Raw genomic sequence first — 23,792 nt, 5'->3', positions numbered from 1 at the left:
GGACAATTCATTGGTATTGTTACATGTGGTTGTAGTTTGCTCATTCTCATTATTATATAAATACTCCATTGAATATACCTCAATTTGCTTATCTATATTCCTGTTAATGGACTTTTGGATAATTACTGATAGCTATTTGGCTATTATGAATAGTATTACCAAGAGCATTCTTGTACATACATGTCTTTTAGTGTACAAATCTACACATTTCTGCTGGATATATAATTATAGGGCAATTGCTGTGTCATAGGATTTGCATTAGAAGTCTTGCTTCCTTTAATTTCTTTTTAACAGCCAAACAGTTGTCCAAAGTGGTTATACCAATGCACACTCTCAGTAGCAGGCTATGGGAATTCTGACAGTCCTCAACCATTCTGACAAAGGCACTTTTGAAACAAGGTTTCTGACTCTAAAGCCCAAAGCTCTTTTCCCTTTATCTAAATTTTATTTAAAGGTAAGAACTTGGTAACAATTTTCTTTTATAAATTCCATGATTCTTTCTAAGATTTTTATTCTTTGTTCATTAAGTGAGTTTCCTTTTTTATACTGGAAAATATATCTGCGCTGTACAGAATTTAGCAGAGTTAGCAGTGTATCGGAGGCCCCATGCAAGTATTTATCTTCACTGAACCCAGCCTCTTCTATTTTTTCTGCATGGGTGAAAAGAATGGCAGTGTAATTCTTCCAAGCATGTCCTAGAAGTTCCTGAAAGAGAGAGAAAGTTAAATGGCTATTTGCCTTGGCCTATATTCCTCAAACACCAGCAAAGGAATTATGGTCCAACATAGGCAACAGATCTGGATGTCATTATGTTACTAAAAATTGATATATGCAATGGAAAGTGAAGATGGGGTCAAATAATGTAAGTGAATGGAGAGAGATGGGTGGATTTTGTTAAAAAAAAAAAAGGCTTTAATTCTCCATTTCATTTTGCTCTTACAATTTATGTATACACAATTTCAGAACTGCATGTTATTAATGCTGCATATGATACAATTACATTTATAACATTCAGCAATAATTTCTACTTGCCTGCCAACCTAGAGCTGTTACAACCACTGAATTCCTTTAAGTCAGAGGACTTGGGCCAAGGGAATTGTCGTATTCTTTTTGTAGAAATGTTGTGTTATCATGATAACCAAAAGTGTCTTCTAAGGATTTGTAATTATAAAATCTGGTTACAATCTATTGATTAGTCAGATGTCATACAATGGAAAAGTTAAGATCAAATTACATTTAGTGATTTGAAACAGCTACAAAATATTATTGTGATTCACTCGCATCCTCTTCACTTCACATGCTTAGAATCAAGTCCAATTTATCAGATGACTTCCTCTACTGTGGTTGAAAAACATTGAAGACTGGTGTTCCTTTGTTTAGTGATATATGGAAGTTGGTTATATAATAAATTCTTGTTTGATTGGTGAAAATAAGCTGATGTAAAGCAGAAATGCCAGCATGTGGCAAATTGTTCATACAATATGGAAGATGTCTAGGAATAACCATTTAACTTTTTAAAATATTTACAAAGTTATATGAAATCATGGCATTGTGAAAGTAAAATGACATTCCATTCATTCCAAATATTCTCATTATCAAAATATTTTCAAATCTGCTACCAGTTTATAATAGCAGTTTGGAATTTAGATCCTCACCATCATCTCAAATAGAAAGTTTATTAGGGTTTTATTTATTTTTGAGTTTTTGGAAAGATATAAAATAGTTAGGAATGAACATAACAAGAAATATCCAGGACCTCTAGTAATCAGAAGAAGGAAGGAAGAACAACTACTATTTAGTGCTAGATATTATGCTAGGTACTTTACATGCTTTATTTATTTTGAAATTCAACATAATGCTTTGTGGAAGATACTAGTATTATTTCCATTAAATATGGAGAAACTGATGTATAGAGAGGTTGAATACAAATCCATAGAAGGATATCAGGACAAACTGGTTTAAAAATTCTTGAGAAAATTGAAAGATGGTTTGGGAAACTATTTTCAATGTATGTAACAAATACAGGATTGGTATTTATAAGGCTGAAAAACTGAAAATGAAAGCAAGAGAGAAAAGGGAGAAGGAAAGGAAGGAAGGGAGGAGGAAGGGAATAAGGAGTCAAGACATGTAAATAATAGAAAATACGGCAACTGTGGGACAATATATTTAAACATCTTGAGACCACGGTTACCAACTAAATTCCTGGCACAGTCTGGCATTTATCAGACTATTTGTTTACACATTTATCTCTCTAACTTGACCAGTAGCTTTTGGAAGGCAGAGTCTATGCCTTACTATGTAGGTCAAAGCTTTGGCACATTGTAAACTCTCACTAGATATTGGTTGGATTAATTTGGAATGTAGACCTCACTGTCATCTCAAATGGAAGGTTTAGGGTTTTATTTATTTGTTTTTGAGTCTTTAGTTTTGAAGTTTAATCTTTAGGACATAAAGTGGTACTTTCCTATAAAATTTCTCTTTTGTTCTGTAGTTCTCATGGGTTTGCATGTAGTCTGCATTTTGTGTTTTAAATTCAGAAACACTTGGGGCACCTGGGTGGCGCAGTCGGTTAAGCATCCGACTTCAGCCAGGTCACGATCTCGCGGTCCGTGAGTTCGAGCCCCGCGTCAGGCTCTGGGCTGATGGCTCAGAGCCTGGAGCCTGTTTCCGATTCTGTGTCTCCCTCTCTCTCTGCCCCTCCCCCGTTCATGCTCTGTCTCTCTCTGTCCCAAAAATAAATAAACGTTGAAAAAAAATTTTTTTTAAATAAATTCAGAAACACTTTTCTCAGTAAGTCCAAAATTTTCCTCATATCTGTTTAAAATTTGTCTATACCATTGAATAATTATATATATCTAATTCTAAAAATGGCCTGCTTGAAGAAAATCTGAATTGAAATTTTAAGATCAGTACATTCAATGAATAATTATTTTTAACAGATTCTAAACTTTACAAAAGGATTTTTTAAAAAGTACTTTAGTTGGCATATTCTTATGTGCCTTCAGAACACAAATTAGGAAAATCTTACCTAACCTAACTTGTAAAAAAGATAATTCTTGTGTAAATCTAATATATGTGTAATTTCAACATCACATTTTACCTAAAAGTGACATAGCAAAATTTGTCATATTCAGTATGTTGTAACATGTTCCTTGTGAGAGAAGATCAAAGCATTGCAGAATAAACTAGTGTTGTGAGTTGAATTGTGTACCCACCCCCCTCCAAATTCATATGTTGAAATCCTAATACCTCAGAATGTGACTTTATTTGACAATAGGGTCATTGTGAGTGGGCCTCTAATCCAATGTGATTGGTGTCCTTATAAAACAGCAATTTGGACAAAGATAAGAATAAAGGGAAAATGCCATGTAAACATAAAGACAGTCATCCATAAGCCAAGGACAGAACTCTTGGATAGATTCTTTACTTACAGCCTTCAGAAGGAACTAACCCTGCTAACATTCATTTCAGACTTCTAGCCTCCAAATTTATTGAAAGACAATAAATTTCTGTTACTTAAAAGCCACCCAGGTAGTGCAGCCTTGTTACAACAGCCCTAGCAAATTAATACAAATGGCTAAAAAATTAATGAAGTGCTAAATAGATTTAGATTCTGGGAATAAAAAGATTCTTGGGTTATTTACATCAGAACCACTTGGGATGCTTGCTAAAAATGCATCAGTATCTTTAGGGATGGATCCTGGGAATTTGAACTTTAAAAAGAATTCTAGGTGATTTATTCCTTCTGCAAATATTTATTGGGGGTTTACTTTGTTCCAGGGACAAAGAGTGGACCATGACAGATAAACTTTCTGCTTATGTCTAGTGGAGAATTGTTTGTACTACCTAAACTTAAAACTGAGGAAGAGGGGCAGGCAGGAAAGAAAATACTTTCAATTTGATTTAATTTTAGGTATTGTGATAGAAAATATATTGGTGCTTTAGAGGCAGACATTTAGCCCAATTTGGGGTGGAGGTGGAAAGTGAGTGTAGAGGAAGGGGTCAGCATGAGTTTCTAGCATGTGATGATGCTTTGAGTGTAGGCATCAAGAAGAGAGTTATCAGACTGTGAAGACACACCAAGTAAAGAGACTGATTGAGCATTATTGGGAATTGTATAGTACTGGGCCTTTATTTCTATAAAGTGTAATTATTAATCCTTGAATGTTCTTATCTCTGAAAGTTTCTCAAATTTAGAGCCAGTTCTGATATTCACCAAGTACATGATTGATGTGTTTATATTGATTGTTATGATATTGAAATGTTTAATTCAAGTTAATAAATAGACACCTTAACCTCTTGAGTGCTACCCCCAGGCCTACCCTCTGGGTGTTGGTTGATGCATGAACCACATTTATCATTAAATATTTTTAAAACATCACTATAATAAAAATTCATGCTAAATAAACTGTTTGGCTCAAGTGGTCCCTTCCTGAGTTATATAATATAGAATTCTTCTCTTGCTGGTTAGTACTTACTGCATTAAATGGTATAACTTTTACGGTATGTCTTTAGTTCCTGATTTTCTGGGTTGTAACGTTAACACATTCTGTTTTTGTCTCCACCAGACATTTCCTATACTTTAAACTATAATAACATTCAGGAAAAATGAGTTAAACCACCTAAGGAAAATGGATCTATAAGTGCGACACCACTTAAAAGTCCATGTGTTCAACCACTCAGAAGTTTTTACATGTTGATAATTATTTATGAAAGGATGCTCATGTCCTAAACTGTGAGAGAAATTGCACTTTTGAGTTACTGCCAACAATAGAAGGGAATGGTTGATTTAGCTTATAATCTTTAGATTCATTTTTGGCTGCAAAATAGTTGACTATTTGAAAGTAGTGTCGCTTGGTGTATAGTCATCGTGTTAGTGGCCAAACGTGTTCTCTGTGGACCCAGAGAAAGAATAATCACAGTTGATTGATACCTCACATAAAAATCCAAGAGCAAGATAAATTAATGTAAGTTATCTGGTGTTAATAATTTAAACATAGTACTAAGCTAGATGGAAATGTTACAATCAATCATGAATTGTTTGGTTTCAGAGTGCTAATGGGTATGAGTCCATCTAGTCCTTTTGGGACAACTAGTTAGGATATAAACTTTGTTTTCCAGGAATTATGTTCATTTTCCCAGGACCTCACCAGCCCTGCCCCATTTGTTTGTGGTTGATGAAATCATAGCATCTGGACTTTTTCGGGGGGAAATTTTAAAAAGCCAACTATTACATCAACTGAGAGAAAAATTATCATGGAACAGGAGGACAATAAGGGCCATTCTTTATATTTCATACTATTCCCTTACTCTCATCCCACTTAAAGCACCACATTACCTTCTCAGAGAACTGAATGATAAGACGTTGTTAGATGCAGAGAATATTCAGCCTTAGAGATCATGTGTCCAAATTGCCTTATTTTACAGATGAGGATATTGTGGACTTTTGATGTTAAATGACTTTGCCAAAGCTGCACAGCTGATTGTTGGAAGGCCTGGGCCTGTGACAGAGGTCTCCTCACTGCCAGGCCCATGTCTTTCCCACTAAATTAGAGCTTCTCACTTTAACCTTAGTAAGCCAGTGAATTTTCTTCCCAGATTTTTTTTCTAAATTAATAAGGAAATTCTTATACATCAGGGCTGTGTATGCTTGATTTCACTCTGATTTTCTTCTGAAATCTCTCAAGAAAGTCCCAAAGAAGGCTACAAATAACATGTCCTAATTTTAGCATAAGACAGATACTAACAAAATTATGACCATAGCTGACATTTGGTGTGCACTTGCCTTGTGCTAGTGTCTGAGTTAATTTACTGTTATAATATGAAATTAGTCCTGAAAATAACCCAGTAAAGGAGACACTGCTGTTTTCCCACTTTACCAATTAAGAGATTGAAATCTAGAGAAATTACTTGCCCAAGGTCACAAAACAAGTAAGCTGAAACTTGAACACAAGTATATCTTACTATAGAACCTGTTCTCTTAACCTCTATTAATAGGTTGCTCATAATCTAGTAATTCATTTGAATAAGGACTCATTATAATTTGTGTAGTGACAATAATAAAAATGATAACAATGGTAGTAATTTTCTGCGAACCTACTGTAAGTCAGGCACAATGCCAAGCACATTATATTCATTAAATATAACCCAAAAAATTTTTAACATAGGTAAAATTATCCCCATTTTATAAGTGAGGAAATCAAGCCAAGAAACTCTTAGTAACATTTTTAGTCATATATCTACAATTGTAACAAGGCTTATTTTTCAACTAAATGGTATTAAACAACTAAGCCCATTATGTTTGTTAAGTATTTTCAGGCCTTGCACTGGCCTTTCTGAGCCTTTTGTATACACACACACCTATAACATCAACATTTGAGTTCAGTCTAAATCAAAAATACATGCTTGAAACCTGATTGTATATTAGTAATAACACATGATGCCCTGATGGTGGAAAGAATTTGGATTTTAGTCAATTCCTGGATTCAATTCCTTGTGCAGTTTGGCTGCTTGCTAGAACTTTTCTTAAGGTAACTTTATTCTGTATTCTCTGATTCATTACTTGTGGATTTTTAAATAACATTCAAGTGATAGTCAGATAATATTTAGATGAATCATTCCCTTTATTTCCCAGTTTCGGAGAGATGACTCACTGACATCTCCACCATTTTGCTATAAATTACGAAGGCCTAACATAAATAAAAAGGGATCATTTGGGGAATTGTTTCATTTGTCATAGCTGGCAGCCTATAACCCCTCTAAAAAATATTAAGAGCACAAATTAAAAGAGACATTTAAAGAGGGAATAGGGAGGTACAGGAAAGAAGAGGTTACTTTTCTGGCATTGGCGTTGTTGACTCCTTCCATGACAGGGAGCAGCGCCCCCAGAAAGGAGGAGAGGAAAGGGGAGAAGGCAGATATTCCATTCCCCATTTTGCATAAACCAGGAAGAAAAAGCAGTCCAGGGTGTGTCTGGAACCAGAGGACCTTAACAACTCCTTGCTCCTTCCTAACAGCTGTTGGTCCTGTTGAATATTCAGACATTCTGCAGCTGCTCCCAATCTGTGAGCATATCCAGATGGCTGCCACCAGTTACTTAAGCACCTTCAGGAAGAAGGTCATAAACAGCCAGCTTGTGCATAGGCGATCTTCAACCAAAAATTATGATGGAAGCCCAGAATAGGACTGCAGTGCCTCCCAGGGGTCATGGGCCCCTCTGAAGATTACTAAAATCTTGGCTGCTGAGTTTTCCTGGGAGGGAAAAGATATTTATTTTAGAAAAAAAAATTCTGAATCTGAGTTTTACTCTAGCCTATCTCCTCCCTGCCTTTAAGTCATGACCTGGACACTGGCTTAAGGAAGGCAGTGGTAGGAGAACGTGGCTGTATGCCAGATACCTTTTTCAAAGATGAGAGAGACATGTATGAATCAACTTCTCTTATATAAAAAATAGGGGATTACAGTAGTGTTCTATATCCTAAAACTGGAAAACAAAATCTGTTTTTAAAATGTATGCCTTTTAAAATGCCCCTTTTGGCCAAGCATAGTACCAGCATAGAGAAAAATTTGGAGGCATAAGGAGAGAGGTTAGTTTTTGAGAAATATTCGTGCACTTACTGAATTTACTGAATTATATCCACCTATACTTTAAGCCAAATGTTTATTTAATGGCAGCTTTAAATGAATTTTAAAACTTGTTTAAAAATTACACTGATGGTGGGGTGCCTAGGTGGCCCAATCAATTGAGCGTCTGACTTTCAATTTTGGTTCAGGTGATGATCTCGTGGTTGGTGGGTTTGAGCCCCACATCGGACTCTGTGCTGATAGTATGGAGTCTGCTTGATATTCTCTTGCTCTCACTCTCCCTTTGCCCCTCCCCTGCTCTCGCGCTCTCTCTCTCTCTCTCTCTTTCAAAATAAATATATACACTTAAAAAAATTACACTGATGGAATAGCAACAGGTTTCTCCCCCATCTGGTTTCTACCAGAAATATTGTTTGACATGCAGGCTTTCATAGTTTAGGGGAGGTTTGTGGGTTTTCTTAGATTACACATTGTTTCTTAATTGCAATCATCTTCTCTACTTTTGTACAGCATGTCCTTGATTTTTCAGGAGTTGGATGATGAGGATTATGTTTTTATGCTCTTGTCACCCTATTTTTTTCCGCTAGTTTTTTGTGATATGTTTTTTTTTTCATTTTTAGAAACATGCAGTTACTGAAAAAAAATGTGTCATTTAGAACAGTCTTACGCTTTTAGTAGTTAAAGGGAAGAAAATATTCCTTTGAAGCTAAGTATACTGTCTTTTTAAGTGTAACCCTACATCATGATCAGAGAAATGTCTGCTCTCTATTCACCATGTAATTTACCTGTAGAGCTTCTAGTAATGATGAGTTCTCTTATCTCAATGACTAAGCAAGTCTACTGAGTAATGCTAGTCAAGTCCAGCAGCTAAATTTGGTTGGCCCCAGACTAGAGAATCAAGACACTGAATGGAATGGAGCAGCTCAAGGAGCAGTTTCCAGGAATTGTTGGTTTTACATGGGCCTGGTTCATATATGTCTATACTGTATGCAAGTATTACTCCCTCCATTTCCTAGTTATAGCCATACCCAGAACCTCTCCCTATCTTCAGCTCCTCTCCTAGACTAGCTGAACAAGCTTCCAAGATAGTGACTTATAATAAATGAATAAACAAACGTGAATGGACCACTAGGCAAAGGTGGCATATGTTATTTATGTTCACACTGAGGTCCCTGTGGTCTTCTCTTGGCTATCATAGATCAGTTAGTGGCCCTACAGATGATGAGGCACACAAAGCATCTGAAATTCTTTATTTCTTTCCTAAAAAATAAAGCATAGATCTTCTGTGCATGTTTGCCATGATATAAGTCAGAGTGAAACCTCCTTTCCCCTTGTCCATACATTACACTACTTTGGTGCTGTCTTATATTTGTTTATTCATCTCTTCTAGACTGTAAGTTTTTTGAGGGCAGGGCTCATGTACTGTTCACTAATCATTAAGCTCTGTGCAGGTACCTAATACAGTTCGCAATGATTGAATCAGTGAATGAACACCTATTTGTTTGTGAACTGTAAGATACTGTCCCCTTAAAAAGGGGGGGGGCGTACCTCAGTGTGTTAAGTGTCCAACTCTTGGTTTTGACTCAGGTCACGATCCTATGGTCATGAGATCCAGCCCTGCATCAGACTGCTCCCCTCCCCAACCTGCTTAAGATTCTCTCTCCCTCTCTCACTCTGCCCCTCCCCGCTCCCTCTCTCTCTCTCTCTGTCTCTCAAAAAAAGAAAAAAAAAAAAAAAAGAGATTGTCCCCTTGATATTAAATGGATGCAAGTCAGTATTTTAGTTTTAGTAGTTCTTAAGCTTGGCTGTTTTTAAGAAATATATGGAAAATTTATGCAAATGCATATACCCAGGCTCTACTCTTGTGATTCTCTTTCAGTGGGGCTTGGATGAATATGCATTTTTAATGACAGCCCAGTTGATTCTGATGCAGATCGAGTGGAGACCACATTTACAAACTTATTCAGAGGTTAGTTAACCTCTGAAGTTAGCATCTTATTTTTTAGGGGGGTGGGTAGAGTCCTATGGCCCAGCTGCAAAATTACCAACCAAATTCCTCTAAAGGAAATTGTAAAAATGGTTCTTGGTGGGAAAGATCAAGTAATTTTTACCATTTCTATGTGACTAGCACTTGTTTTAAACTTGCTTTAAACTACTCTTTTAATCAAATTGTCATAGTGCTTTCCTGTTAGGATAATTGTCCTTCAAATAGGAATAATGGCATTAGTGTAATTGCCTATTTTGTATTACCTGAATCATCTGGACTAAGTCAGATACTTCCTGTCCACAAAGAGGCATGTCTGCTCTCTGGACCAGCAGTGCAAGATGGAGACCCTCTTGCCCAAAGTGATGTGCCAGGGCCTCCTTGACCTCCTGTTTCACATGCTTCTTGGTCAGTCTGCTGTGTGGATAACCTGGAGTGTCCAACACCTGGATCTGCAGGGTTATCTCTTGCCCCCCTCGACGCATGAAGCCACAGAGGTGACAACTGCGGCCCAGACAGCAATCTTTGGTCACAGAACATGGAGAAAAGCTGCTGTGGAAGTCAGTGCTTCCCAAAAGAATGTTCCCAGCAGAACTTTTTCCACTCTGAGTCATGCCAAAGAGGGCCAAGTTGATGATCATCTTGTTAGAGTCTGTCATGTCTGTGGGTAAACAAAGGGTCAGCATAAGCAGTTAGACTTCTGTACTCACCCAGTGTAAGGCATCTTACTTGGCCAGGGGTATTGCAGGTATTACCTTTGGTTTACTTACCCCTCATTCATGGTGGCTAAAACACGGAGGAGTTCTCCACGTTAGTGTAGACAACACAGTGATAGAGGAAGATTGAAAGAATATTGGTAGTTTGCAGTGGGAAAGGAGAGAAAAGTTTAATATAGATAAAGAAGAGAGGAGGAAGCAATAATTGTAGGAAAATGAGCGGGGGGGAAACAAAATGCATGAAGATAATGTAAACCATGTTTAGGAGGAATATGTTAACTCATCAATGTGGTAGGTGAGTCCATTTAGCAATGGGTGCTGATGTTTCTGACTTCATTAACAAGGCTAGCAGCAGTATTGAAAAATTAATCACTGTTGGAGGACAAGTAGGAACAGAAGAGTGGAAGAAACAGATCCTTCCTGCCTTTTAAATAACATCCCATACTTCTCCACCTCCCCACCCCATGAATACACAAGTGGCATCTGCAAAAAATTATCTTTCCTGACTTCCTGAGTGTTTGTCCCCTATGAAACATGAATAATGTTAAATATTTCTGTTTTTGTTTACTATTTTTTTTTACAACCAGGCAGCATTCTGATGAAAATGAGAACTGCTTGTAATTTCTGTTATGAAATAATTAGTAAATCATTTCCATGGTCCACCATAGTAATTTACTGGCTTTTGAATAAAGGAAGTAAAGCCCAACACATTGTGTAGCTCAGTTAGGAGGGAGAATCTTGAGAGAATCTATTCCATTTACAACGCCCCTAACATGGAGGTAATCTGTGCAGAAATAAGCATTTTAAGGTCACTGATAATTTTCATTAGATCAGTAAAGCAGAGCTACAGGCCGATTGCCAAGTATACTCAATTGCTGATTCAGAAATAAGGACACTTAATATTGCATATTTATTACTTTTGCTTATAACTTGTATTTCTAATATTCAGTTTTATGTCCTTCTGGCCTTTCTTGTCCTCCAATGCCCCTCACTCCACCCTCCCTAGACTCTAATATGAACATTTTGAAGGAACCTCACACCCCCACACAAAATATACTCATTTTTGGAGTCCCTCAAGGTGATTCCAGCTCACCCAGCTCATTCAGCCCTATCAGCTAAACCGTAGTCACTCAGATTTCTTTTTACTCCTTAATCAAATGCATGATTTAAAAAGTAATAATGATTATGGAATCCCAATACATATTCTGTATGTCACGTACCTTTTCCAATCTTAAAAATACTTTTTCCATAGACTTCCCTGGAGCTGGTATAGTTGTTCTCGGGTTGAACTTTAACCTTCTGACGGTGTTACTGTACCACTCTGGGACTGATACTGTATGTATTTTATTTCGTTAATCTATTACCAGAATCCTCTCTATAAATGGTTAGTTATCTTCCTCTAATTAGCACTGACTTTTTTTTTTTTTTTTTCATCTGACAGACTAGTCATTTCAACAGATACTTCCTGAAACTTTATTTCCAAGATTAAAGTCTTTGTTTTAGGGCATTGCTGATAGGTAACCACTTATCCATAGTATAAAGAAAGCAAGATTGACAACTATTAAGCCCAAGGTAGACATTCAAAAGCAATGGTCACAATTATTTCCATTGTAAATGATGAGCACCATATCAGTACTTGGTCAAAACTTTCAACAGGTAGATATGTAATATTCATGCAATAAATAGATACTGAGTTTATAATAGTACTTAGTTCATAAATTCAAAAATTCTTTAAGAAAACCCTTGGCTATTTCCATGGAATTGAAATTTATTATCTCATCCTAACTGATGAAATCACTAGTGTGATTATATGTGCACGTGTAGTTTCCATATCAATTAATGATAGCATATTTCAGAAAAGGAGTACAACTGACTGTAAGTTGAGGCCAGATACATTATGCTTAAAATTTGGGTTTCATTTTGTTATTGAAAACTTTATTTTTTTTCTCTTTTTAGTATATAACCTATACTTTTCCAAATATCTTCTTAGTATGTAATATGTAGAAACCTTAGTATGGTTATATTCTGGTTCATCTTCTGTACCTCTCAAAAAGTCTGTGAAGTGTGTATTTCTGTGTGAAGGAATCTTGGAGACATCTGGAATGCCTTATGACTTCATGGGCAGAAAGTTAAAAAGTCTTCCTGTGTGGATATAACAAGGAAAACATGAACTGTTTTCATTCATCTGACAAGCACATTTGGCCTTCTTGAATGAAGTAGAAAGAACCTCCCCCAGGTGGCAGTAGTAGCCTGTTTCCTAAGAAGTGATTTGAACCAGAGTTTATTTTCATTTTCTTCCTCAAACCGTAAACTGACATTCTTCAAAAAGGCAAACTACATATTAATTGTGTGGAAGATCTTTTGAACAAAGGTACAATTCAGCCCTCTTTCCTGTGTTCCTTATAAAATGTGACAAGTGTAAAGGTTCTTAGTTTTCAAACTCTCCTCTTTGAAATGATAGTTTAGGGGCGCCTGGGTGGCGCAGTCGGTTAAGCGTCCGACTTCAGCCAGGTCACGATCTCGCGGTCCGGGAGTTTGAGCCCCGCGTCAGGCTCTGGGCTGATGGCTCAGAGCCTGGAGCCTGTTTCTGATTCTGTGTCTCCCTCTCTCTCTGCCCCTCCCCCGTTCATGCTCTGTCTCTCTCTGTCCCAAAAATAAATAAACGTTGAAAAAAAAAATGAAATGATAGTTTAAATCATTTGCTGAATGCAACAGTTGACAGCTTAATAAATAAGGTTCAGAGTTCATATGTGTGGTTAAAAATTCCAATGAGACTGCAAAATTTAAAAATAATTTCCAACAGGTTTAATAGTGGTTTTAGAGCTAAGTCAATTTAAAGATTATATAGAAGGGTAATGCATTGATATTAGATGATGTATCTAATTGATGTTATATTCTTTTGTATCAAGGTGAAAAAACAACTTGATGAATTACCTTCACTCTTTATAAAAACTTGGCTAAATACAATGTAGCAAGGGTAAAACTGTATTACTTTAATGGTTGAGTCCAGAATTTTTCTGAGGAAGGGAATTGTCTTTGAGAGAATAGTTCAATTTAGCTACTTGAGGTAGAAAAAGGGATCCTGTTAACAGTAAGTCAGACTCACAAAAAGTAATAGCAAACTGCTGGGAATGGGGGAAGAGTCAAAAAGAGTAGAGATCAGGGTATATCAAGAATGGATGGAAGGAGGGAGAGAGAGGCATAGAAGGGGAAAGAAGGAGGAGGTAGTGAGGGAGGAAGAGAAGGAGAAAGAGGAGGAGGGAGAAATAAGACTTATAATGTTAGAATATGGCAAGAATCTGGATTTCCCACTTGCGCAAATGGCTAAGGGACTATGTTAGAGCAGAGATAGCTAAAGTTCAATTTTAAGTTCTTTGCATTTCTGGGATAATAAAGTAAGCCATGTTCATTATTACTTTGTATGTAGGTGGATTTTTATTTTTGTTTTGTTTTTGGTTGTTGTTAGCATTTTACTTTATTTTATTTTGCTTGATGGAAATTGATGGAGAGACCTGAGGCCCACCCTAGGTTAGCACAGAATAAGGGCCACAGAAGTTGGATATTGTGAAATGACGTCTGAATTGAAGTAATGGAGGAGAGGCAAGAGGTTGAAGCTAAAAGGATACTAGCCCCTAGGAGCTTGTAAGAATCTTGGGGAGGATCTTAGACTGTACACAATCTCTGAAATGAGATATTATGTGGTAAGGGTGACTCTAGTTAACATGAGTCACAATTATGTTTCAGATTACACACGTATATGCACAGTATTAGTTTGCTAGGACTACCATAGCAAAGTATCATAGACTGAGTGGTTTAAATAACAAAAATTAATTTTCTCACAGTTCTTGAGATGGAAGTCTGAGATTAGGGTGTCAGCAGGGTTGGTTTTTCCTGAAGCCTCTCTCCTTAGCTTATCCATGGTCATCTTCTCCCTGTGTCTTCACATGGTCTTCACTGTGTATGTTTGTGTCCAAATTTTTCCTCCTGATAAGAACACAAGTTATAGCAGATTGCCATAATGACTTCATTTTAACTCAGTTACCTCTTTAAAGGCCCTATCCCCAAATACACTCATACTCTGAGGTACTAGATGTTAAGATTTTAATGTATGATTTGGGGGGAGATACAATTGAGGTCATAACACACACATACATATTAATACTTGTGTATATATGTCTACATTATAATTACATAAATTATACATCTCTATACTCAGTAAAATTGTATCTCTATACTTCATAAATTTGAGGTTTAATATAAACCTTAACTTAATGGCAATTTGACTTAACAGGTACTCTCACAGTTTTAAACAGTTTCCACTTTTCATTGGCTTGAACTGTGAACCCCTTGCTCATATGTTAATGTCTTTTCATAATAAAGAAGACCCTTAGAATAATAACCAGAATCTGTAATTGTGATGACCTTAACCTTGGCCAACACTGCTGTAACCCAGCGGGAGCTCCTGTAAGAGGGCTGAAGTTGATGGTAACTTAATTAACTAAGTCTGAGCTGGTCTCAGAATAAGATATCAGATTTTACCTTTCCAAAAATTTCAGAAAACACTGTTCAGCAGTTTAAATTTTGGGGACAGATGGTCCTAATTTGAATGCCGTTTGAGGGTTCTTGGAGTGATGAAGAACGCCCATATCTGAATAGGAATACTGATGGGAATATGAGAAGGCTTCAGTCCAAACTTGGTTCGTTTCACATTTTAAAGACTACCAGTCTCATCCTCATTTGGGTAAATTTACGATGTTGTTTTTGTTTGCTTTTTGCTTTCCTTCTGAGTATTTCTGATTGATTTTTTAGGATTATAAATGAAATATATGCATTTCAAAGCATCTAGGAAACTTAGAAAAGAAGAGGGGAAAGTAGGATCATTTAAACATTTTAGTTCCTGGTGCCCATAGGACAGTGGCTCCTCTTGGGCACTGACACAGTGAGCACATTTCTTTTTCCAAATTACCCTTGTCTTCCCCCTATTTACTCTGCTTCTTTAAGAACCACTACTGCAATGAGAGGCATTAATGATGGGATTATGTTTAGCAGGTGAATGGTCTGGGGGCAAGAGTAATTGTTGGCAATTACTTAATCAGGGGGTGGTATTCTTTTGCTATGCTACTACATTCATTTTTCTAAGATTTATTTATAATTTTAGCAACTTTATTAATAGTAAAATTGGCTTATAGATTTCTATTTTTTATCCTTCATTTATTAGGTTTTCAGATCAAGAATACGCTAACCTCTTAAAATTACTTAGAAAAATTTCTTTTCTTCGTGGTGCTCTGTAATAATTCAGATACCTTGGCAATTATTCATACCTGGAAGGTTTGAAGAAACTTTCACAAAGACAGCTAGACCTAGCAGCCTCCTAGAGGTCATTCTAGAACAAATTTAAAAATTTCTGCCATAGTAATTTGACCCTTCTTTACCAATTATCAAGATTTTTATATTTTAGGATTGATCCCTCTTCTTGTTCTGTGATAGCTTATATATTGGATTTGACTTTATGTATTTAATAAATATTTGTTTGCATGTGTGTGGGTATGTGTGTGCACATATGTGTATGCATTTAACTTTTGTACTTTTATAGTTCAAAGTGGCTTTTCATTAAAGTAAATGAAATTTAGGGCACCTGGGTGGCTCAGTTGGTTAAGCGTCCGACTTCGGCTCAGGTCATGATCTCGTGGTTTGTGAGTTTGAGCCCTGCATCGGGCTCTGTGCTGACAGCTTGCTCAGAGCCTGGAGCCTGCTCCTGGATTCTGTCTCCCTTTCTCTATGCCCCTCCCCTGCTCATACTCTGTCTCTCTCTCAAAAATAAATAAACATTAAAAAACTAAAAAAAAAAAAAAAGTAAATGAAACTTATAGTCTGATGCCTTTAGGATATAAAGAATAATGTGGCTTACAATAACTAAACTTTTGGTCATAAGCTATGAGACCATTAGGTTGAAAACTGTGAATAACAGGTATACTCATGCTATCATTTACAATTTTAATATAATGGTATGTGTCATTATTGAAGAAATGAATACAATAATGAAAGCAACAGAAAAATTGGTAGATTTTTTGAAAGTTTTTATTTAATCACCCAGTGCTCATCACAACAAGTGCACTCCTTAATCCTCATTACCTATTTATATGAGTGAAATGGTATGGTATTTGTGTTTTTGCCTGACTTATTTCACTTAACATTATACTCTCTAGCTCCATCCATGTCTTTGCAAATGGAAAGATTTCATTCTTTCTTATGGCTGAATAGTATCCAAATTACACACACACACACATACACACACACACATACGATACATCTTTATTCATCAGTGGACATTTGAGCTGCTTCCATATCTTGGCTATTTTAAATAATGCTGCTATAAATATAGGGGTGCATGTATCCTTTGGATTATTGTTTTGGTACTATTTTGTAAATTCCCAGTAGTGTGATTGCTTTTCATAGGGTAGTACTATTTTTAACTTTTTGAGGAACTTCTGTATTGTTTTCCAGAGTGGCTGCACCAGTTTGCATTCCCACCAACCCATCCCTTTCTCCACATCCTCACTAACACCTTTTGTTTCTTATGTTTTTGATTTAGCCATTCTAACAGGCATGAAGTGTTATCTCATTGTAGTTTTGATTTGCACTTCTTGTCAGTTGGCCATCTGGATGTCTACTTTGGAGAAATGTCTGTTCATGTCTCCTGCCCATTTTTTTTTTAATTTTTTTTTTCAACGTTTATTTATTTTTGGGACAGAGAGAGACAGAGCATGAACAGGGGAGGGGCAGAGAGAGAGGAAGACACAGAATCGGAAACAGGCTCCAGGCTCTGAGCCATCAGCCCAGAGCCTGACGCGGGGCTCGAACTCATGGACCGCGAGATCGTGACCTGGCTGAAGTCGGACGCTTAACCGACTGCGCCACCCAGGCGCCCCTCGTGCCCATTTTTTAACTGGATTATTTTGGGGAGGGGTGTTGAATTTTATAAGTTCTTTATGTATTTTGGATACTAACCTTTTATCAGATATGTCATTTGCAAATGTCTCTTCCCATTCAGTAGGTTGCCTTTCAGTTTTGTTGATTGTTTCCTTCACTGTGCAGAGATTTTTATTTTTATGTAGCTCCAGTAGTTTATTTTTGCTTTTGTCTATCTTGACTCATGGGACCTATCTAGAAAGAAGTTGCTACGACCAATGTCAGAGAAATTACTGCCTGTGCACTCTTCTAGGATTTTAATGGTTTCAGGTCTCACAGTTAGGTCTTTCATCCATTCTGAATTTATTTTTGTGTATGGTGTAATAACGTAGTCCAGTTTCCTTTTTGGTATGTTCCTGTTCAGTTTTCCCAACACTATTTGTTAAAGAGATTGTCTTTTTCCCATTGAATGGATATTTCTTCCTGCTTTGTCAAAAATTAATTGATCATATAGTTGTGGATTCATTTCTGAGTTTTCTATTCTGTTCCATTGATGTATATGTCTATTTTTGTGCCAGTACCATAATGTTTTAATTACTACACTTTTGCAATATAACTTGAAATCCGGAATTGTGATGCCTCCCACTTTGTTTTCTTTTTCAAGATTGCTTTGGCTTTGGGGTCTTTTGTAGTTCCATACAAATTTTAGGATTGTTTATTCTAGTTCTGTGAAAAATGCTGTTGGTCTTTTGATAGGAATTGCATTAAATGTGTATATTACTTTTGGTAGTATAGATATTTTAACAATATTTGTTCTTCCAATCCATAAGCATAGGATGTCTTTCCATTTCTTTGTCTTGTCTTCAATTTCTTTCATCAGTGTTTTACAGTTTTCAGAATACAGTTTTCAGAGGTCTTTCACCTCTTTGGTTAGGTTTATTCATAGGTATCTTATTATTTTGGTACAATTATAAATAGGATTGTTTTCTTCATTTCTCTTTCTGCTGCTTCATTATTGGTATATAGAAATGCAACAGATTTTGTTTTAGTTCTTCCTTACTGATTTGGATGCCTTTTATTTCTTTTGTTGTATGATTTCCATGGCTAGGACTTCCAGTACTATGTTGAATAAAAGTGGTAAGAGTGGACATCCTTGTCTTGTTTCTAACCTTAGGAGAAAGGCTCTCAGATTTCCCCATTGAGGATGATGTTAGCTGTGTTACATGGCCTTTATTATGTTGAGGTATATTCCCTCTAAACCTACTTTCTTGAGGGTTTTTAATCATGAATGGATGTTGTACTTTGTCAAATGCTTTTTCTGTGTCTATTGACATGATCATATGGTTCTTAAAAAAAAAGTTTATTTATTTTGAGAGAGAGAGAGAGCAAGAGAGAGAGAGTATGAGAGAGGGAGGGGCAGAGAGAGAGGGAGAGAGAGAGAATCCCAAGCAGGCTCTGCGATGTCAGGGTGGAACCCGATGCAGGGCTCACACTTACAAACTGTGAGATTATGACCTAAACCAAAATCAAGACTCAGACACTTAACTGACTGAGTCATCTGGGTGTCCCATAATTATATGGTTCTTATCCTTTCTCTTATTGATGTGATATATCATATTGATTATTTTGCGAATATTGAACCAGATTTGCAACCCAGGAGTAAATCCCATTTGATTATGGTGAATGAGTTTTTTTTAATGTATTGTTGGAGTCATTTTGCTAGTATTTTGTTGAAGATTTTTGCATTTATGTTCAACAGAGATATTGGCCTGTAGTTCCCTTTTTTGTGGTATCTTTATCTGGTTTTGGTATCAAGGTAATCCTGGCTTCATAGAATGAATTTGGAAGTTTTCCTTCCTTTTTTATTTTTTGGAATAGTTTGAAAAGAATAGGTATTAACTCTTTAAAAATTTTTTTTAATACTTATTTATTTTTGACAGACAGAAAGAGGCAGAGTGTGAGCAGGGGATGGGGCAGAGAGAGAGAGAGAGAGAGAGAGAGAAAGAGAGAGAGAGAGAGGCATGGAACACAAAGCAGGCGCCAGGCTCAGAGCTATCAGCACAGAGCCTGACGCAGGGCTCGAACTCACAAACTGGGAGATCATGACCTGAGCCAAAGTGGGACGCTTAACCTACTGAGCCACCCAAGTGCCCTGGTATTAATTCTTCTTTAAATGTTTGGTAGAATTCATCTGTGACATCATCTGGTACTGAACTTCTGTTCATTGGGAATTTTTTGATTAGTGATTCAATTTCTTTGCTGGTAATTGGTCTATTCAAATTTTTTAAAATTTCTTCTTGTTTTTTCTGGTAGGTAGAATTGTTTATACTTATGTGATGTTTACTCTTATTTCTCCCCTCTCACTTATGATTTTATTTATTTAGTTTTTTTCTCTTTCTCCCCCCCCCCCCCCCCAGCCTCGGTAAGTCTGGCTTGTTTATCAATTTTATTGATTTTTTTTTTAATGAATCAACTTCTGGTTTCATTGTTCTGTTTTATTGGTTTTTAGTTTTTATATCATTTATTTCTGTTCTAATCTTAATAATTTCCTTTCTTCCTCTGGCTTTTAGTTTTGTTTTTCTTTTTCAAGCTCCTTTAGGTGTAAGGTTAGGTTGGTTATTTGAGATTTTTCTTGCTTCTTGATGTAAACCTGTATTGCTATAAACTTCCCTCTTAGAACCACTTGCGCTGTGTCCTAAAGGTTTTGAACCATTTTGTTTTCATTTTCATTTGTTTCAGTGTAACCTTTTATTCCCTGGTTGACCCATTCATTGTTTAGTAGCATGTTATTTAACCTCCATGTATATGTGGTCTTTCCAGAGTTTTTCTTGTGGTTGACTTCTAGTTTCATAGTGTTGTGGTCAGAAAAGATTCATGGTATGACTTCATTCTTAACTTTGTTGAGGCCTGTTATGTGGCCTAGTATGTAATCTATTTTGTAGAATGTTCATGTGTACTTGAAAAGAATGTGCAGAGGAGAGCAGCTCCAATGTTCTCTGAGCTTTCCTCAAGCCAAGCACACTAACCCTTAAAACTCTAGGCTTTGGGGCACCTGGATGACTCAATTGATTAATCATCCAACTTGATTTCAGCTCAGGCCGTGATTTCACAGTTGTGAGATTGAGTCTTGCATTGAGCTCCATGCTGAGTGTGGAGCCTGCTTAAGATTCTATCCCTCTCTCTCTCTGTCTCTCCCCCTCTTGCACACTTTCTCTCTCTCTCACTCTCTCTCTAATAAAAAAAGATAGATAGATAGATAGATAGATAGATAGATAGATAGATAGAATGAACTCCAGGCTTTAAGCCCTGCTGGTTGAAAGAACTCACAAAAATTTTGAACCCTCTCACTTTCTAAGCCAATTGCTATGGGAATTCGTTTTCCCTGTGTACTCCCCTGTGTGTTAGTCTGTCTCTTGCCCTTTTCTGTGACTGGGTCTCCCTCGCCACAGCTGTGACCATGATCTGTTGCTCTCCCAAGTCTTGTCTTCACACTTCCTACCTTCTTCATTGTGGCCTCTTCTCTACCTTTTTTGTGGAGTTTGTTCTTCCAGTCTTTAGGTTTATTTCTGGGGTATTTAGGATGATTGATAATTAATAATAGTTTTCATGGGACTAGACAAGCCTAGGGTCCTCCTACTCTGCCACCATCTTCAAAATTAGTAGAGTTTTAATTTGAAGGATCTCAAAGCTCCCCAGTCTTATTCTCAAAAACTTCTGCTAAATTCTGTTACCCTAATTTAGATCCTCTTTGATAAAAGATTTTTCTAATTAAGTCTTGAAAAATAAGATCACATAGTATAATACAGAATGTTATTGAAAATATATTCATATAAAATAATTTTATATGTCAGATATTTTATATGTTTTATTATTCTTACCTAGGAAATAATATGCACTCAACTCATATGGATAAATATATTTTATTAGCCAAATGCACAGAAGCAGAGGGTCTTATAATGATTAATAAAGCCATTAACTCCTTACCCCCTAAAGTAAGACATTAGGTTGACTTCAACTTCTAAGAGACTCTAATTTGTCATGTACATTATTCAGTGTCAAACATTTATTTTTTATCAGTCCTAGTAATGTCTTGGGAAGTACTAGAAAATTCTCTCATCATGATACAGAGCATCATAAATGCCACGGATCATGGTTAGAAATAAAGTTATGACTATGGCTATCAGATGTCACACCTGATATCTCCTAGACTTGTTGCCACAAAATCTCCCATCTTATGGGAAGTGCTTTTTTCCTCCCAAAGTAATCTTGAGTCAATAAAAATAGACCCTTCACAATAACTGTAACTTATTTGATATATTTATAGTCTTCCTGGGATACCTAAATTTGTTTTTACAAGAAAATGTAAACTTTTTCTCTCCTTAGTAATAACTGTGGTGTGGAACTAACTTCCCATATATTATCACTAGAATTTGCTGATACCAAAATGTCAGAAACACTGGGACCAATAAAAGATGCAAATTATTTTAGAAAGGTCAGAAATTCCTCTAACACCCTTAGTATTTTTCTGTTGCATACTGAGGTTAGGTAGGGTGTATGTGTGTTGCTTGCCCAGTGATGAACTATCATCAACAACCAAGCCTTGCAAAAGACACAATACATGACAATTGGACAGTTTTATCAGGCTCCCATGAAAAAAGAGTGTCAGCTACATGGGAGGTATAGTTATTAGCATTAAGTTCAGGTCTTGAGTGATTCCAGGGGATGAAATGTTGGATGGCAAAGCTTTACCATATAGTAGCCCTTTCTGAACCTTAAAATATAAAACAACAGCAGAGTACTAAATGTATTTTTGTGGCCTAAAGCAAGAATTTTAGATTTCCAAATTCCTAACAGTACTGAGGAGTGAATCAAATAAATGAGTGTCATCCCTTATAGATTTCTGTGTAGTGCAGATGACTGAAGGACATATCATTGAAAGATAGTAATGATGCGGAAAAGGAAATGACAGTGTTGTGTTTTGTGTGTATGTGTACTTGCATGCTATATGTGAGTTTGGCAGACCGTAATAGAAAGCTAAGACTTATGCAGTACACGTGGTAGATACTGTTCTAAACACTTTTAATACATCAACTCACACAACCCTCTGAAGTGGCTAGTATTATTAACCCCACTTTAAAGGACATTTAAGCACAGAGAGGTTAGATTACTTGCTCATGACCATATAGTTGGTTAAAAGGCAGAATTAGAGTTACTCTTTTTCTCAATGTATAGTTGCTGATACTCATCTGCTCAGCTAATTACTATTTTTATTTCAGCTGTAACCGTTGGCCAGAACAATAGGATTATATGCCAAAGCATAGAGAAGGGAAAAGGCACGCTGTAAGAAGTCAAAGGGATGAAGGGAGTACAGTTCTCAATATGTGTAAACTGGTGCTTGAATTTTATACTTCATTCCCTAAAAATGTTTTGGGAAAACATTTAAAACATAAATAAAGAAGCTAAAGTCCAGGATTGTGATGTCTCCTGCTTTGGTTTTCTTTTTCAACATTACTTTGGCTATTTGGGGTCTTTTGTAGTTCCATACAAATTTTAGGACTGTTTGTTCTAGCTCTGAGAAGAATGCTGGTGCAATTTTGATTGGGATTGCATTGAATGTGTGGATTGCTTTGGATAGTACTGACATTTTAACAATATCTGTTAACAATCCATGAGCATGGAATGGTTTTCCATTTCTTTGTGTCTTATTCAATTTCTATCATAAGTTTTCTATAGTTTTCAACATACAGATCTTTTACATCTTTGATTATGTTTATTTCTGGGTATTTTATGGTTCTTGGTGCAACTGTAAATGGGACCAATTTCTTGATTTCTCTTTCTGTTGCTTCATTATTGGTGTATAGAAATGCAACAAATTTCTGTACATTGCTTTTATATCCTGCTACTTTACTGAATTCATGAATCAGTTCTAGTAGCTTTTTGGTGGAGTCTTTTGGGGTTTCCATGTAGAGTGTTGTGTCATCTGCAAAAAGGGAAAATTTGACTTCTTCTTTTCCAATTTGGATGTCTTTTATTTCATTTGGTTGTCTGATTGCTGAGCTTAGGACTTCTAACACTATGTTAAATAACAGTGGTGAGAGGGTACATGCCTGTCGTGTTCCTGATCTCAGGGGGAAAGCTCTCAGTTTTTCCCCATTGAAGATGATGTTAGCTGTGGGCTTTTCATGTATGGCTTTTATGATGTTTAAGTATGTTCCTTCTATCCTGACTTCTTGAGGGTTTTTATTAAGAAAGGATGCTGTATTTTGTCAAATGCTTTTTCTGCATCTATTGACAGGAACATATGGTTCTTATCCTTTCTTCTATTAATGTGATGTATCACATTGATTGATTTGCAAATATTGAACCAGCCCTGCAGCCCAGGAATGAATTCCACTTGATCATGGTGAATAATTCTTTATATATTATATTGTTGAGTTCTATTTGCTAGTATCTTGTTGAGAATTTTTGCATCTATGTTCATCAGAGATAGTGGCCTGCAATTCTCCTTTTTAGTGGGGTCTCTGTCTAGTTTGGGAATCAAGGTAATTCTGGCTTCATAGAATGAGTCCAGAAGCTTTCCTTCTGTTCCTATGTTTTGG

At 36.4% G+C, this 23,792-nt stretch overlaps 1 protein-coding gene across 1 annotated transcript; it reads right to left on the bottom strand.

The window, feature by feature from the left end:
* Positions 1–444: 444 nt before the first annotated feature.
* On the bottom strand, positions 445–10,296 carry GIMD1 (GIMAP family P-loop NTPase domain containing 1). The gene is made up of 2 exons (XM_040476744.1): positions 9,835–10,296; positions 445–705 (listed from the first exon to the last, which is right to left on the bottom strand). The coding sequence occupies exons 1-2, from the start codon at positions 10,252–10,254 to the stop codon at positions 445–447; spliced, it is 681 nt and encodes a 226-aa protein (XP_040332678.1). The 5' UTR covers positions 10,255–10,296.
* Between the last annotated feature and the right edge of the window lie 13,496 nt (positions 10,297–23,792).

The sequence above is a fragment of the Herpailurus yagouaroundi genome, unplaced genomic scaffold (genome assembly GCF_014898765.1).
Source record: "Herpailurus yagouaroundi ecotype Mexico unplaced genomic scaffold, PumYag 28, whole genome shotgun sequence".
NCBI lineage: Eukaryota > Metazoa > Chordata > Mammalia > Carnivora > Felidae > Herpailurus > Herpailurus yagouaroundi.
Note: the sequence above shows the minus strand (reverse complement) of the source record. Positions and strands in the feature narration are given on the sequence as shown.

Bases quoted from the DNA above. Each gene is read 5' to 3' on its own strand.
- GIMD1 (XM_040476744.1), bottom strand. From the start codon at position 10,254: ATGCTGACCCTTTGTTTACCCACAGACATGACAGACTCTAACAAGATG. The intron at 706-9,834 runs GTAATACAAAAT...TCTCTCTTTCAG, and splicing joins ACTTAGTCCAGATGATTCAG to GAACTTCTAGGACATGCTTG.